The sequence below is a fragment of the Heterocephalus glaber genome, unplaced genomic scaffold, assembly GCF_053883595.1.
Source record: "Heterocephalus glaber isolate CG9 unplaced genomic scaffold, H.glaber_assembly_v1.0 deba00001687, whole genome shotgun sequence".
Lineage (NCBI taxonomy): Eukaryota > Metazoa > Chordata > Mammalia > Rodentia > Bathyergidae > Heterocephalus > Heterocephalus glaber.
This window is the reverse complement of record NW_028258412.1, coordinates 21432409-21449320: the sequence shown is the minus strand read 5'-3', so window position 1 is coordinate 21449320 and position 16912 is coordinate 21432409. Positions and strand designations below refer to the sequence as shown.

At 37.6% G+C, this 16912-nt stretch overlaps 1 protein-coding gene across 5 annotated transcripts in view; it reads left to right on the top strand.

Moving 5' to 3' along the window:
- The window catches only part of Ift81 (intraflagellar transport 81), a 79665-nt gene that overhangs the window by 29502 nt on the left and 33251 nt on the right, over nucleotides 1-16912 (top strand). For all 5 annotated transcript variants that reach the window (XM_087198502.1, XM_087198504.1, XM_004843829.4 and 2 more), the window contains 3 exons: nucleotides 978-1141; nucleotides 3174-3269; nucleotides 5365-5511. In XM_087198502.1, coding sequence (XP_087054628.1) covers nucleotides 978-1141; nucleotides 3174-3269; nucleotides 5365-5511 — 407 coding nt within the window. The remainder of the gene's footprint in view (nucleotides 1-977; nucleotides 1142-3173; nucleotides 3270-5364; nucleotides 5512-16912) is intronic.

Genomic DNA, 16912 nt, shown 5'->3' with positions numbered 1-16912 from the left:
TATTATGCAATCTATGTACATAGATTACTTAAACCGGAAACCCAGCATTTAAAAAAGTCAAACTAGAATTTGTAATGTGTAATGGAAGGACCTGAAATAAACTTTATAAAGCTCTCTAAGCTGGGAATTTGTAACAAAACCATTATTCACTGAAAATCTCTATGTGTGTAGTTGTGCATCTGCCAAAATAAGAAAACTATTAAGTCTTAAAAAATAACTTGCCACTTAACTGTAAACCAGTACTGCACTTCAAAAAGTAAAAGCTACTAAACCTAAAACATTTATGAATATAATTTATTTTTCTTTATATTTTAACTTCTTGTACCATTAGTAATGTCTTCATTGGCTTGAAGCTAAAAAATTATAATGTATTACTGTTTAAGAAGTGTTTGAGCTGGGTGTGATGGTGCATGCCTATAATCCCAGCGCTTGAGAGGCTGAGGCAGGAGGATCACTGTGAGTTTGAGGCCAGCCTGGGCTACATAGTGAGTTCAAGCCCAGCCTGAATTACATAGGGAGATCCTATCTCAAAAAGAAAAATATATTAGAATAGAAATATAAATTGTGTTGGAAGTATTTTAAAAGAAATGACCCCTTGTATAAGAATACCAGGGTTAGATTTCATTTAAGTGACATTTGGATGGATTTCTTAAATATTTAAAAGGTAAAACATGACCCAGCAAAACTGATTCTGCAAATGTTATTTTTGCATATTGTGGGATATTGAAGAATTAGGTTGTAAAGTTGGAAAGATCATACAAGTTTTTGTATAATTATTTAAATATTTATGCAAATTGTGCTTCATAATTATCTTAATATCAAAAGATTTCAATGACCAATCTCTCATTGTACTGTACTGGATATTATACAGAATGCTAGCAATAGAGATGCCCTACTTTTTAGGTCTTAGATTTAAAACAGTGTACATAATGTACCTCCTCTTTGGGGCTGGATATTCATTTATTTTATCTTTAAAGGTTTAATGAAGAGACTGGAGGAAGAGATAAAATTTAATTCATATATAGTAACTGAAAAACTTCCTAAGGAATTAGAGAGCAAGAAAAAGGAATTGCATTTTTTACAAAAAGTGGTTACAGAGCCAGCAATGGGCCATTCAGATCTTCTTGAACTTGAAACTAAAGTAAGTGACAATCATCTTTTACAGCTCCCAATTTCACCTCATCCTCAGTCCTGTGAAATTATGTATGCTGCTTTCTATATTGTTCAACTATGACTCTAAAATTAAGCCATGCTAAGAATTGACAACTTTTATGAGGAATTGTCCTTTATGAGGAATTGTAGAATGTTACACTGTTACTTAATCTCCATTATATTATAAAAGCACGGTATTATAGCTAAGTAACTTGAAGACATTAATTAATACACACAAGTTTATGTCTTCATGATATAATCATATAGATGGTAAATTTAAAAGTATTTTAGGGCCGGGGATTTAGCTCAGGGGTTCCGCCGCGGGCCTCGAAAGCGCAAGGTCCTGAGTTCGATCCCCAGTACCAAAAAAAAAAAAATATGAAGAAAAATATTTTAGGGCTGGGGATTTAGCTCAGTGGTTCCGCCACCTGCCTCACAAGTGCAAGGTCCCGAGTTCGATCCCTGGTACCAAAAAAAAATTTTTTTTTAATATTTTAAACATCATTAATTTTTTTTTTTGCTACCGGGGATCAAACTCAGGTCCTTGTGCTTGCGCAACAGGCAACGAAACCACTGAGCTAAATCCCCGGCCCTATCATTAATTTTTATTACTAAGCATAATATGGTAATTTATACATAAAATTAATACTTCTAATAGCCTTTTATTTGCAGGTGGGGAAAGGGGAAGAGAGAGATGACAAACAACTACTCTGGACAAGTAGGGAATATTTGAAAGTGAAATACCTGTGAGCTTTGGTCCTCAGCTTCTTTTCTTTTTTTTTTTTTTTTTTTGGTAATGAGGATCAAACTTGGAACCTTGTGCTTCCAAGGCAGGCGCCAGAACCACTGAGCTAAATCCCTGGTCCCTCTAATAGCCTTTTATATGAGCTTTGGGATTACTAAATTTTGTTGTACTACTCATTGAAACCTGTTATATTACAACTTTTTTGTTTTATTTTGTTTTTAGAGACAAGGTCTCACTATGTAGTTCAGGCTGGCCTTGAATTCACTATGGAGCCCAGGCTGGCCTCAAACTCTTGGCAATCCACCTCCCTCAGCCTCCTGAGTGCTGGGATAACAGGTGTGCACCACCATGCCTGGCAACATTTTTGTGCCCTAGAAATAAAATGTATATTTTAAAAAATTAATAATTATCATGAAAGTTGATTGCAAGTTTGACCTGCTAATCCTTAATGTGTTTACTAGTCACTATAATTAAATATATAGTTCTGACCATTTTACTCTTAATTTATTTAGAGAAATAAGAAGTCCAAGTCAGATTTGTCTGAAATTTAAAGGCATATCATTAACAGGAGAATTCTTAATCTTTCAAATAATAGATATGCTGAAAGCCATGTTTTGTTTTGTTTTTATTTGTTGATGGACTATATGTTTCTGTTGGATTTATTAAGTTTTACTGTATTTCGGCAAGGTTTAATGACCATGATAAATGATAGCTATCAAAGAACCCAGATCACTATTAGCACAGAAGGGTTTTAAATGTCATCATGTCAGCTCTCAGCTGAGTTCATGAATTCTTTGTATTCAGTCCCTGTGGAATGTTTATCCAGATTGGCTTTATCACTTATAGTGACTTGCAAGTCAAGACTGAGGAGAGCGCTAACTTCAGATTTTTAGAGAGCACCTTTTTAGTAATAATATACAAATATTTTATGTCAAGTACTTTAGGGTAATTTAGACATGGATGATTAAGTCCATATAAGTAATGAGAGTATATAAATATATATCATGAAGTATAAAATTATTTTAAAATAATCATAACAGGGCCGGGGATTTAGCTCAATGGTTTCACTGCCTGTTGCACAGGCGCAGGGACCCAAGTTTGATCCCCGGTACCAAAAATAAAAAATAAAATAAAATAAAATAATCGCAACAGTCCCCTTGTGAATGGACGTGTTCCTCCCATCCAGTCACTAATGGTAATAAAGCTGGATTTAGCCAGATGTCACTTAGTTTGCATAATCATAGTTTTAACATTTTTTACTTTGATACTCTCCTAGATAAATGAAGTAAACACACAGATCAATCAACTGATTGAAAAGAAGATGATGAGAAATGAGCCAGTTGAAGGCAAACTCTCACTATACAGGCAACAGGTATGATCACTCTTTGGGCCCAAGGGGAGAGGGGAGAGGGGAGAGGGGAGAAGGGAGAAGGGAGAGGGGAGAGGGAAATCCGTATTCTGCTTGGTAATGGTGTCATCAGAACCATCAGGTGTGTTATCTGTAGTCTTAAAGTGAGAAGGAAGTAAAGAATAAATGTTCTGCCATTGCTAATCTCCAGATTTTTGCAAAGAATTAGTGGAAAAATCACAAAAGACATCAGTTCAAGTTTGAAATGCAATACCAAAAAAATCATGTTTAATTTCCTTAGTGGCTGCCAAATATGGTGATGAGCTGTTTGTGTTTATATCTTTTTTAAAATTTATTTTTATTTATTTATCTTTAAAATGAAAGTTTACATTAGGGACTGTAAATCAAAATACTTAGACTCTTTAGTGCTTTAAAAATAATATGCTTTTAGGGCTGGGGATTTAGCTCAGTAGTTTCACCGCCTGCCTCGCAAGTGCAAGGACCCGAGTTCAATCCCTGGTACCAAAAAAAAAAAAAAAAAAAGCCTAGTTCAAAAATAATATGCTTTTTGGCCTGGGATCTAGCTCAGTGGTTCCGCTGCCTGCCTCGCAAAAGCAAGGTCCTGAGTTCAGTCTCTGGTACCAAAAACAAAATAAAAAAAAAAATATGCTTTTTCAGATTTGAAGTTAGTTTGCAAGGGCTTTTTTAATGACTTCTGACTGATTTTGTTTTTCTATAAAAGCTGTTGGTTTATTCACTATAGTTTTTCCATTGATTTTTAAAATTAGGTATATAATATGCAAATCCCAACTTTCATATTATTACACTTCTGATAGCTTTCTTTTGTCTAATGGTATTAGTTAATACTTTCAACATAATATTAAATTGTAGTGGTGGTATTGGGCATGTTATCTTATTCCTGTCCTTAGAGAGAAATAATTCATGTTTTTCTATTAAGTAAGGTCTTGTATTGAGCTTTATATGTATATATATATTTTCCCAGTGCTGCTTATCAAACCCAAGGGTCTGTACACAATAGTTCTGAAATCATTAATTTTTTTGGAGACCTGGTCTCGCTCTGTAATTCAGGCTGGCCTTGAACTCACTGTGTAGCCCAGGCTGGCCTCATACTCGTGACAATCCTCCTGCCTCAGTCTCCTGAGTGCTAGGATTACAGGTGTGTGCCACCACACCCGGCTACCTTCTTTATTTTTTAAAATGGAATATTTGCCTACCTCTTTTTTTTTTTTTTTAAATAGGAAGGATAATGGAATTTTTAAGGGACTCATATTAGGGATGACCCTTCTCCTGTCAAATTTGTTTCAGTACTTATTTGTACTGTTTCACTTAATAAGACCATTTGGCTAATGTTTTTTCTTGACTAGTAGGGTCATGATTCATTCAAGCAAATCCCCCAAGAGTTGCTAGCTAATATAAAATGCTACCCTTCATGGCTAAGAGCAGGCATTTGGATTGTGTGAAGATGTGCATAGTTGGGGCCAGGGATGTAGCTCAGTGGCACCATGCCTGCCTGGCAAGTGCAAGGTCCTGAGTTCAATTCCCGATACAAAAAAAAAAAATCTGCATATTTCTTGTGAGTCAGTTGTTTGATTTTGAACCAGCATTTTATTTATTAGAATGCCCCAAATACAATAGATGTTTTAACCTTTTATTTTAAAAGTATGGATATTGAATTTGGTAAGATGACCTGTGTTGTAGTTCCAAAAATAAAGCATTCTTGTGTTCTTCCAATGATGGGAAACCCACCATGCAGAAAAACAATGGATTTGGTGTTAGCTTTTGTTTACTTAGCTAGAATGTATTTTCGTAGCATTGGAGTGTTACTTGAGAATACTTTAATATTTTTGTTTCTCTGTTGAAATGTCCAATATTTTCAGGACTTTTGCTTCCAAATGTTTTAGGCTGATATTTAACATATATTATATGTTCATGCTATTATATGTTCATGATTGTGGGCAGGGGAAAGGATATTGGTCAGGAAAAGCCAAGCTGATATTGAAAAGTCAGCTTGGCAAAATTTAAAAAACTGACAATTTCACAAGATAATAAAAAGTTGATTATGTGTCTTTTTTTGCATTCATATTAAATGCTCAATTAGGCATCCATCATTTCTCGTAAAAAAGAAGGCAAAGCAGAGGAACTTCAGGAGGCCAAGGAGAAGTTAGCTGGTCTAGAGAGAGAAGTATCAGTAAAGAGAAATCAAATCCGTGAATTTGATGGCACTGAAGTTTTGAAGGGAGATGAGGTAAGTTGAGGTATCTCATGGGGAAGGGATATGAGTATTAGGTTTCACTGGAAACTATTAATATTTTTTACTTTCTTAGTGTGAATGTTAATGAGAAGTTAATCTTATTTCAGTAAACTTACTTGTTTCTGGATGGTGGAGCACACTGGTGATTCCAACTATTCTGGAGGCTGAGACAAGAGGATTACAAGTTGGAGGCCAGCCTGGGCAACTTACCCAGCCCTGTCTAAAAATAAAAAATTTTTAAAAGGGCTGGGAATGTAGGCTCAGTGGAAGAGCGTTTACCTAGCATGTGGAAGGTACTGATTCATTCCCCGGTACTGTAAGAACAAACAAACACTCCCCCAAAACTGGAGTCTTTTTTTTGTAGTAATAAGATATTACTGATGTAAAATGGGAGAGATTTAATGATTTTATGAGATGATATTCTGAACTTTTACTTTTTAATTAAGTGAATTTATTTTATTGGATTTATTTATTATAAATATTAATAATATTGAAACAAAACTAATGAAATTTTTTTGTTGTTGTTACTGGGGATTCAACTCAGGACCTTGTGCTTGTGTGGCAGGCAGCGGAACCACTGAGCTAAATCCCCTGCTCATAGAAACTACATTTGTCTTTGTTGGTAAATGTTTCCATAAAGGTCTAGGAAAATATTGTTACTAAGTTTTTTTGTCAGTAATGTGTATTTGGCGAGTGGGGCTGGTAACAATTAAAATGACCTTATTATGGATGCTTTACAGATTTAAAAAATAGTTATTTATTGTATTGTTATGTACCTTAAATTTCGAACAGTACTTTAACAGCTGTTAAAGCTGTTGTATTTATCTTCTGTCAAATTCATAAGATTACCATAGCAGGACAAGTAATTTGTTTACTGATAACTAAGCTCAAGCACCAAAAATATAATTCCTCATCCCTTTTTCCTAAAGTAACCTCAAGAGAGACTTAACAAATAAAGCCAAGTACCTTGTCTCAGCTCAGTACTTTTTTTAGCAAATCAAATGGTAGATCATATTTGAGCTCCTGAATATTGCTTTATGCTACTAACTCTTTCAGGCTTTGAAATATTTTTATATGAACTACAGACCTAAGCAAAAGCTACTTCAGAAAACTGCTCATGTCCAAACCTCATTTTTGGCTTTGAGAAGTTATTGAATTCATACCATTAAAAATTGGCAGTGAACTTTCACTGTGCCAAACACAAAGGAATTGTTCTCATGGTGCTTCTGATTGTAACCTCCCAGTGTACCTTTTACCGCATAGGAGAAGTCATAGATTTAGGAAGGCAACTCTTGATTGAAATATTCCTTTGGTTTTTTAACATCTACTTTAAGATTGCCCTAAGATGTGAGAGTATTTTAAATGGTACTCAGAAGCTAAAGCATGGGCTTCTTGACATCTTTGCTCTTGAGGGGGAGGGATAGATTAATTATGCAGCAGTTTGCTTTATAAGAGACCATGCTACTTCCAAGCATTTTTATCTTTTCTTAAGAAAATGCTGTTCAACTAACAGGAAATCCTGATTGCTATGGCCACATTTGGCACAAATAGTGCTTCTAGTTCAGTGTTGGATGTTTTGTCTATGCAAATGTGAGGGAAAAGAACCCAGTGCCAAGTTATTAGCCTTAAATTTTGAGAAATCATGGTGAGTAAAAGTATCTGATGACATACAAAAGAATACTTTTTCAGGGGAAAAAGATAACTTTGGAAAGGATATGGTCAACTTAATTTCTTAGTAATTCCTTTTTCTTTTTTTCTTTTTTTGGTACTGGGGATCAAACTCAGGACCTTGCACTTGCGAGGCAGGCGCCAGAACCACTGAGCTAAATCCCCAGCCCTTTTTTAGTAATTTCTGATGAGAAACTAGAACAAGTAAGTTATTTGGCAGTTACTTAAAGGAACAGAAGGTATTGGGGAACATGATGCATAATTTTATAAAGAACAAATCTTGGTAGACCAGTTTTATTTTCAACTTTGATAGAGTGATAGGCCATATGGACAAAAGGGAAGAAGTTTGTTATACCTAACATTATATAAGATTAGCTGGACTTCATTGAAATTTGTGATTTGGTATCACATGGTAATCACCAAAAAGTCATGGCCTTTGCCACTTACGTGTTGATACAGTTGGTGAGAGAGTATTAAGAAATGGTGGCATGGGTGTTTGGAAAGAATGCTTTGCCAGGAATCACATACAGAATGAAGAAAGGGGGCTAACACTTACTGAGCACTTTTTATACAAGGCTCTGTGCTAAATACTTTTACAAACATATGCTGCTTTGCTTCTTACATGACATGCTATTATCATTCTTGTTACACAGTTGAGTGAGGCACAGGGAAATTATAGAATCAAACAGCTAGGAAGTAGCCAACGTGGGAGTCAGGCTTCTCTATTTTTTTGTTTGTTTGTTTGTTTGAGACAGAATCTCACTATGCAGTGCAGGCTTGCCTTGAACTCACTGTGTAGCTAAGGCTGGTTTTGAAGTCCTGGTGATCCTCCTGCCTCAGCCTCCTGAATGCTGGAATCAGAGGCATGTGCCACCACGTCTGGGCTCTCCCATATTTCTGTTGACCTTGAACAAATTACTTTTCTGACATTCCTATCTGAAATGCAAGGGATTGCTGTTCACTGTCAAATTTGGTATCACAAGATAGTTTTTCATTTCATGAAAGATGCATGAAATATGGGGCCACGGATTTAGCTCAGTGGTTTCTCCGCCTGCTGCACAAGCTCAAGGACCTGAGTTCGATCCCCGATACCAAAAAAAAGAAAAGAAAAGAAAAGAAAAATGCATGAAATAATGGCCATCAAAGCTTTTGACAAACTCAAAGGCGTAGTCAACACATAACATTTGACATCTGAAGTAATCATTCTCGTGGGTGTGGGTCACTGCATGCATGAGAGGCTGTGTGGTGGAGAGGTTCAGGCTGCAGAACTCAGTTGTTTTGAGTACAAATCCTGGTTTGCTGCTTTTCAAATGGGTGACCTTGGGCAAGTTTTTTAATCTCTTTGTGCTCAGCTATAAAAATGTAAATACTATTGGCATAGAACCATTGTAGGGATTGCTTAAATTAGTGCTTGTAAAGTTCTTAGAACAGCCCTGAGAACATAGTAAACTCAATGTGTTGGCTCCTAAAATTTGTATGTCATTGTCAATCACATGAGTAGAATTCAAAAGCTGGAAATATAGTTTACAGACCACTTCAAAATTAAAACTAGCATTTCTCAGACTGAGAGCAACTCAGTATGTTATGTCTTGTGGCTAGATGTACCCCCAAAGCCTCATGGTGGGGCCTTTTCAGAGATGGCTGGATCTAGAGTGTGTGACTTTAGGATTGATTTGATTCGGGGTACAATGCAAGGTTGAAGGCCAGTAGGCCTAAGGGTGTGAGTGCTACCCATCCTAAGTCTCCTGGATAAGATATAAGGGATAGAAAGAGCTGTGGTAGTCCCTTATTGCTCTGCTACCTTCTGCCCACCATGAACTATTTCTCCTCTGCAGTGCCTCCCTGCTTTGGAGCTAGCCAGGTTTGGACTGAAATCTCTACAAACTGTGAGCTAAATAAACTTTTCCCAATTTGACTTTAGGTGTTAGGTATTTTGTCTTAGCAATGAGAAAACTGAGACACAGTGGAAATATGAAATAATTTCTCTTTAGGAATAATTTACACAGATTCAGGATGGAATAAGGATCCCTGATAAGAGCTACTTACGCAGTCATTCACTGAGCCGTTTACTATATGCTCAGTCTTCAGTACTTTGGTTTTTTTTGTTGTTGTTTTTTGGTACCAGGGATTGAACTCACAACCTTGCGCTTACGAGGCAGGTGTGGTGTCACTGAGCTAAATTCCTGGCCTGTCAGTCCTCAGTACATTAAAAAGATATCTTTGGGGTGGTTGCACAGTGGTATGACTGTATCTAATGCCACAGAATGGTGTACTTAAAAATGGTTAAAACAGTAAATTTATTTTTTGTGTCATACAATCTATCCTAATTTATCCTCACAAAAACCCTATGAACTAAATTATCTCCATTTTATAACTGAGGAAACAGAGACATTTAAATAACTTGCCTAACATCACACAGTTAGCATGCTGTTAAGCGCAGATTTGAACACAGATCTGAATGGCTCTGCAGCTGTGTTCCTAGGAGAATACAGTGGTGTCCTGACATCTCTAAGGCACTGATAGAAAGGGTAAATTTTAGGAGTCAGGACTACTTTGTGGATGTCTTTAACTGGAAATGTTCACTTATTAAAACTGTATGATAGCCATTGGTTCAGATGAAAAACTTCACGCTTTGATTATCCATATATAGTTGTTTAATCAATCTTAGGAAAATTTAGAGACATCACTCTGTTAATAAGGATAAATGTAATAAATCATAAATTTATATAGTGATTCATATTTCTTGGTGCTGAGGATGGAACCCAGGGCCTTCACTGTGCCACTGAGCCACATTCCCAGCCCGTGTCTCTTTCTTGTTAGAGGTCAGTTAGCAGTTTTTGATGTTTGGTAGTGAACGGTACATTTTGGTGCTTCCTGTGCCATTAAAGTTAATATTAATATTCCAGATGTTATATTTCTCTCAGAATTTTAGCTCTTCTGATTGCAGAGGGTGAGTGCTATGGGTGTTCTTCATTAGACTTTCTCATTAACATCTCCTTGATTTTCATTATTAATAAAAGAAGAGGTGTCTTCATTATATTTTATCATTCTCACATTTAATTTTTATTGTATTGCCATGCTCGAAGCAATACAAAGGAATAAGCACAAGAATGTGTTTATCTCTTATTCTGCCAACGTTCTGACATAGGAATTTTTTGAAGAGTTAAAATTATCTTCTTAGTGACAGAGGTGTATTTTTTTAGCCAATCTAGTCTATATTGATTTTTCTTTACAGAAGTACTCGGGAAGTGATAAAGATTATGTTCAGAAATTATACTCTTAGCATTATAAGAAATTAGAGCCAGGGATTTAGCTCAGTGGTGCCGGTGCCTGCCTGCCTGGCAAGAGCAAGGTCCCTAGTTCGATCCTCGGTACCAAAAAATAAAAGGTGATATCGGCCAGATGTGGTGGCACGTGTCTGTAATCCTAGCACTCAGGAGGCTGAGGCAGGAGGATCACCATAAGTTTGAGGCCAGCCTGGGCTACATAGTGAGTTCAAGACCAGCGTGAACTACAAAGAGAGACCCTGTCTCAAAAAACAAAACATCAACAAGAACAACAAAAATGATATCATATTTATGCACAAATTATGCTTGGAACATTATTTCACATTTTTGGCTTTGCCTTAAGAGAAATATAGTCATTCCAGAGTCCCAGATGAGGATGACTAACATGGGTGCAAAGTCTAAAAACTTTCTGGAAAGAAGGAACAAGTAGTGTGCAGAAAAGAGCATAGCAGGCCTGGGACTCCTATCCCTAGAAAGCTGTGCTAGCAGAGACACCTTTGGCTGGCATCTGGGAACTTGGATTTTGGAATGATTCCCACCATTTCCTGTTAAGAGTTCACTATGTCTAAAGTGTATGAAGAGTCTGGTTTATGTTGAGCACCTGCTTTCCTTTCTGGGAGTCTGGCATTTTGGTGTGGAGTAGGCAGGAGGTGCCTACGTGATCAGCCCTGGGTCAAAACTCTGGACCTTACATCTTAATGGCTTCCCTGATGGTAGCACTTACACATGTTGTTAAAACTCATTACTGGATGATAGCACACTGTTGTGGTTAATAGGCATGATTGTGACTCCAGTTGTCAATGAAAGGGTGCTGCCATCAGTGTACTCTTTAAAAGATAGCAGAGGATCTTAACTTAAGTAGCACCTCTTCCAGGAAGTGCACATGTGTTTTCCTGTCCCACCCCTGCTCCCATCCTCTGGGAGAGACTCTCCTAGCGCTTTCTCTTTCCTGTCTTCATACACGGGACTCCCAAGGTCACTGGTTCAGTTTCTGCCTTCTGCCATGGAGGTAACAGTAATCTCTGTGATGGCAGGGTTAGAGCTTGTTTCCTACAATTTACTTAGTATAGGCACTTGGAACTAAAGTATGTTAACTAATATATGTTTGGTTCTTTTTAATCAGAAAAGTGATAATAGGGCTGAGGATGTAGCTCAGTGGCACCATGCCTGCCTGGCAAACACAAGGTCCTGAGTTCAATCCCCAGTAGCACACACACACACACAAAGATGATAATATTAAAAATATTTTGGGATTTCTTTGTAGGTTTCCATTGATAATAAAATTATATATAACTCTTTATCCTAGTCACAGCTATATATTTCATCATATACATAGTTATTTTTAAATACCTGACCACAAATATAAATTTATCATTTAGTCTGATAGCCTCCAGTCACTTGTGCTATGATTTTTGCCATCTCATAGGCAACAATCTAAGGTTGATGACTTTACCTCACTGGAAGAGGCAAAAGAGCCTGTGTCTCTTTTAGTAGTGCCTATAGCAACTGATTCTTATGTCTTAGTCACCTTGATATCTCTGAGTCTATTTTAATAATTTGAAAAAGTTGCCAGGTGTGGTGGCACACACCTGTAATCCCAGCACTTGGGAGGCTGGGGCAGGAAGATTGCCATGAGTTCAAGGCCAACCTGGACTCCATAGTGAATTCAAGGCCAGCCTAAACTGCATAACGAGACCCTGTCTCAAAAAACCAGAAAAATGCTCTTCCTATAAGTGGCTTGAGGTGACCTGTGAAAATGGTTCAATTCTCTCTTGATCCAGAAAACCCCACAAAATTATGCAAATCAAGAGGCTCAAATCTTTGTGTTCACTTTAAGAACATCAGTGAAAATGTCCAGGCCATCAAGGGTATGCATGTCCCAAATCCCACCAAGTATCTGAAGGATGTCATATTAAAGAAGCAATGTGTGCCATTTTAGCATTACAGTGGTGGGTTGGTAGGTGTGCCCAGGCCAGACAGTGGGGCTGGACACAGGGATGGTGGCCGAAAAAGAGTGCTGAATTTTTGCTGCACATGCTCAAAAATGCAGAGAGTGATGCTGAACTTTTGAGTTTAAACCTAGATTCTCTGGTCATTGAACATATCCAGGTGAATAAAGCACCCAAAATGCGCCACCGTACTTACAGAGCTCATGTATTAACCCATACATAAGCTCCCTGTGTCACACTGAGATGATCCTGACTGAAAAGTAACAAATTGTTCCTAAACCAGAGAAGGAAGTTGCACAGAAGAAAAAGATATCCCAGAAGAAACTGAAGAAACAAACATTTATGGATTGGGAATAAATTAGGCATAAAATAAATGCAACCCTCCCCCCCAAAAAATCAGCCCCAATGAGGTAGTGCTAGTACCTTGCCAGAGCTTTCATTCAAATGAATGTTGGGTCTAAACTTTTTTAAAAGCAACAGATGAGCTTCTGGTTAAAGTTCTGTTGGCACCCTGTGTGCAGAGAGGTCACCCTGGCCCATGGTGTACCAATCCATTGTGTTTTCTCCTCCAGCCCTTACAAGAAGCTCAGCTGTTTTGCAGTTATAGTTAAGTGAAAAATGTGCTTGGTCAAATAATATTTATAACCAGCTTGAGAAAGGGCAAGCCAATTCATTCTACAGCTACCAACAGAAAGCCAAGAGCTAAATTGGAAAGATTATGAAATCATCTTTAAATACTTCAAAGAGAGGCACAGTGAAGATAAGGGAATCCTGGCAAGATTTGCTGCAGCTGTCAGGTCCTGAAAAATTAGGAATCGAATTTTGACACTTGTAATTGAAACATCCACCTCTCGCAGTGAGCCCAGTCAAACCTGTGATATTTTTAGAACTTTTAAAATCACATTGTGCTCTTTGGAGTTCAAAATAGGACCTGAGAGCCCTAAAATTTCCCAAGAGATGGAACAAAACAGAATCAAGTAAATTTGGCTCAATTCACTGCAGTAGAAGTAGTGTATTACACATGCAATTTAGGTAGTGGCACAATTTTAACCCCTAAATTTAAAACTTCATAGATTTTTTTTTTTTCCAGAGCATTAACTGGGGCAACAGTTGAAACAGCCTTCAGCGATAGTAACAGCTGTGTGGTGGTGACCTTATTTCTAATAGAAACCCAGAGACCTCGGAGGGTCTGATTAACTGTGTTTTCCAGATGGATATTCCTAGGCCCCCGTTTCATTTGAGACAGATTTCTACCAGCACATATTGTATGGCTTGTTATAGACTGTCTCAGAAGAAGGAGCAGTTAAGTAGACACTACCATCTGTAGATATTACCTTGTTCATGCTTGGCATGCTGAGATTTTCTCATCTAAAGTTAAAAACATAATACAGATTGGAAATGTTAGAATAGTATTTGTATGTCTGTTTAGCACTGATTATGGGTGCTTAGAAAAATGTCACTTTAGCAGGAGGCAGAGGTTGCCTTGAAACATTTTCTCTTGCCTTAGAGCAGATGGCAGCTCTGAGTCCAGATGATTTGTTGGAACATGACATGAAAAGATGGCCTTTCTAGGTTTTCTTCAAGTCTGAATTCAGACAGAACACAAAGCCCTGAATGGGCAGAAAAATTAGGCACTCGAGGTATATTCATGCTACTCTTAAATAGTGAATGTTATTTCCTAACTCCCCAACTTCCTCAGGCCTGTTACTATAGTTTCTATGCATATAAATTCCTTGATGAAATAACTGACAATATAAAGTGTTTATTATATGGTTGTCTTGTACAGTCCTCCCTGCTAATTACTTTGAAAATAATTTTCATGCTAGATACTAAGGCAGAAAATTTGCAACAGGCATAGGGATTTTTGTTTTCACATAAATATCCAGAATGATGTCTGGAATCCAGTAATTCTTTTGAGTTCTCAGTAAGCATGAAAAGTATTAAGGAAATGAGCTGCCACATCCATTTAAAAAGGTAGACCAGATTTTCATCATTTTTTTGTTGTTGTTGATCGAACTCAGGACCTTGCACTTGCAAGGCAGGAAGTGGAACCACTGAGCTAAATCCCTGGCCCAGTAGACCAGATTTTGATCATTACTGGTAAAGATTCTGAAACACATTAAGTGGATAAAAGGAGAGGGAACATCTGTCGAATTCCATTTTGATCTCAAAGGAGCTGAGTCTGTAAAATTGGCCCTAAAGCCAGAAGCTAGCACTGGAACATTAATCCATTACCAAAACCAAACACAAGCAAAGATAAAGATTAGAGCTTCACTTAATTGAGTATTCTCTCAGCACCTACTGGCATACACCGCAAAGCATTAATTGTATTGCTCTAAGCACCTAAAATGATAGCTGTACTTTCATAAATGACAAGCCAGATTGCATATTTATCTTGGTACAGATGATTAGTAATAGCCACTATAATGGGCTTTTATGCCCAGTGGCAAGCTTTGTAGTTTACTGTAATAACAAAAGTGTTTGATCTGTTATAGTGCACAATGAGAAGCTTTAATCTTAATGTTCCAAGGATTTTTTGCTTATGTACTATTACTTTAAAAATTATTTTTTCCTAGCCAGGCATGGTGGCACACACCTATAGTCCAAGCATGAGGCTGAGGCAGGAGGATTGCAAGTTGGAGCACATCCTGGGCAACTTAATGAGACTCTGTCTCAAAATAAAAAATAAAAATTTTAAAAAATAATTTTAAAAAATGAAGTTGGGCCAGGGATTTAGCTTAGTAGTTTCACTACCACCTGCTGCGCAAGCGCAAAGACCAGAGTTCAATCCCCGATACAAAAAAAAGAAAAGAGAAAAGAAAAGAAAAAGTTCTGGGATGTAGCTCAGTACTAAGGCCCTGGGTTCAGTCTCCCATATTGGAGAAAAAAACCTTTAAAATAATTGTTTTTAAAATAATTCCTTTTAAATTAATTTTAAAGTTTAATTCTGTTGAAATTCATTTTAAAAATATTCCTTGAAAATTATTTTTAAATATCTTTTAAATTTTGTGGGTTTTTTTTTTTTTTTGGTACCAAGGATTGAACTCGGGTCCTTGCACTTTCAAGACAGGCGACAGAACCACTGAGCTAAATCCCTGGACCTAAATTTTGTTTTTTTTAAACATTACTTAACAAGAAAGACATTCAATTGTTTTCTTTTTTGGTACTGGGGATCGAACTCGGGGCAGGCGGTGAAACCACTGAGCTAAATCTCCAGCCCAGCAATGTATAATTCTTGACAGCTGGCTAGGCACTAAGGGTGGAGAAAGAGACTTTTAGATTTTGAGGTAAACTAGAATTATTTTCTGCAATCACAAACTCTTTGCTGTTTGCATATAGAAATGCAGCTGATTTTTGCCTGACTCTCTCTCTCTCTCTCTCTCTCTATATATATATATATATCTCCAATAAACTTGCTAAATTCTCTTTATTAATAATTAGTTATGCTGGGGATTTAGCTCAGTAGTTCCGGTGCCTGCCTCTCAAGTGTAAGGTCCAGAGTTCGATCCCCAGTACAAAAAAAAAAAATTGGTCTTTCCATGGCAATAATTAGTTATGAATATTTAAATTATTTTTAGTTTCTCCACAAAGATAATATGTGAATAATGAGAATTTTCTTTCTTTCTAAACCTTGTATCTCTTATTTTTCTTCCCTTGCTACCTTGCCCAGTTCCTTCAGTACAACAGTGAATAGACCTTTGTATCTATGTGTATGTATATATTTGCACTCATACATGGGCCTGTAACTCTTTATCTGTGTAAATATATTATTAAACTCTGGGTTCTAACCAACATCCTGTACCTCAGCATTCTTTCTAGCTTTCTCCCGTTGCTAGTTTTAAAATCTTTTCTGTCATTGAGAAATCTCACTCCCCCTTTTCCTTTGCATTTGCTTATTTGCAGTCAGTTAACTTTTTCCTCAATTTAGCCAACCTACTAATTACTGAGGCTTCTGGCTGCATACACAGACTTTGTGCCCTTCCTCATCACTCCATCTTCACCCTCAGTGATGTTCACCATGACTTTCTGCCACCCTCTCACCCTCTGTGTCCTCAGCTGCCATGCCCGCTAGTTTGTGTCTGCACATGGTTCCTCAGCCGCCAACTCCATCCATCCCCACCCTTGGCCCTTCAGCCTTCGGATTGACACCTCCATGACCCCCCGGCTGCCTTGCACTTCCACTCACTAACCCTGGTGCACCCTCTGCTGGACCCCAAAAGCCCATCATGCGCCTGCACCCATGACCTCGGGACAGTCTGGTCCACAGCTCTGTGCAGCTCCAGGCCCCTCACTGCCCTCTACTCCAGCTGGCACTGTTGCTCCTGAACCAAGGAGTGGAGGGAAGAGGCAGGAAGGGGAGGGAAAGTGGTCTTTAGTACCTCTCTTCTCACCTGAGTGTGGCATAGCTGTCATGTGTAACCATGCTGTCACTCTGGTGTCTTAATGAACTGTGTACTTGTTTCCTTGTATGTTAGAATCTCCTCAGTTTTC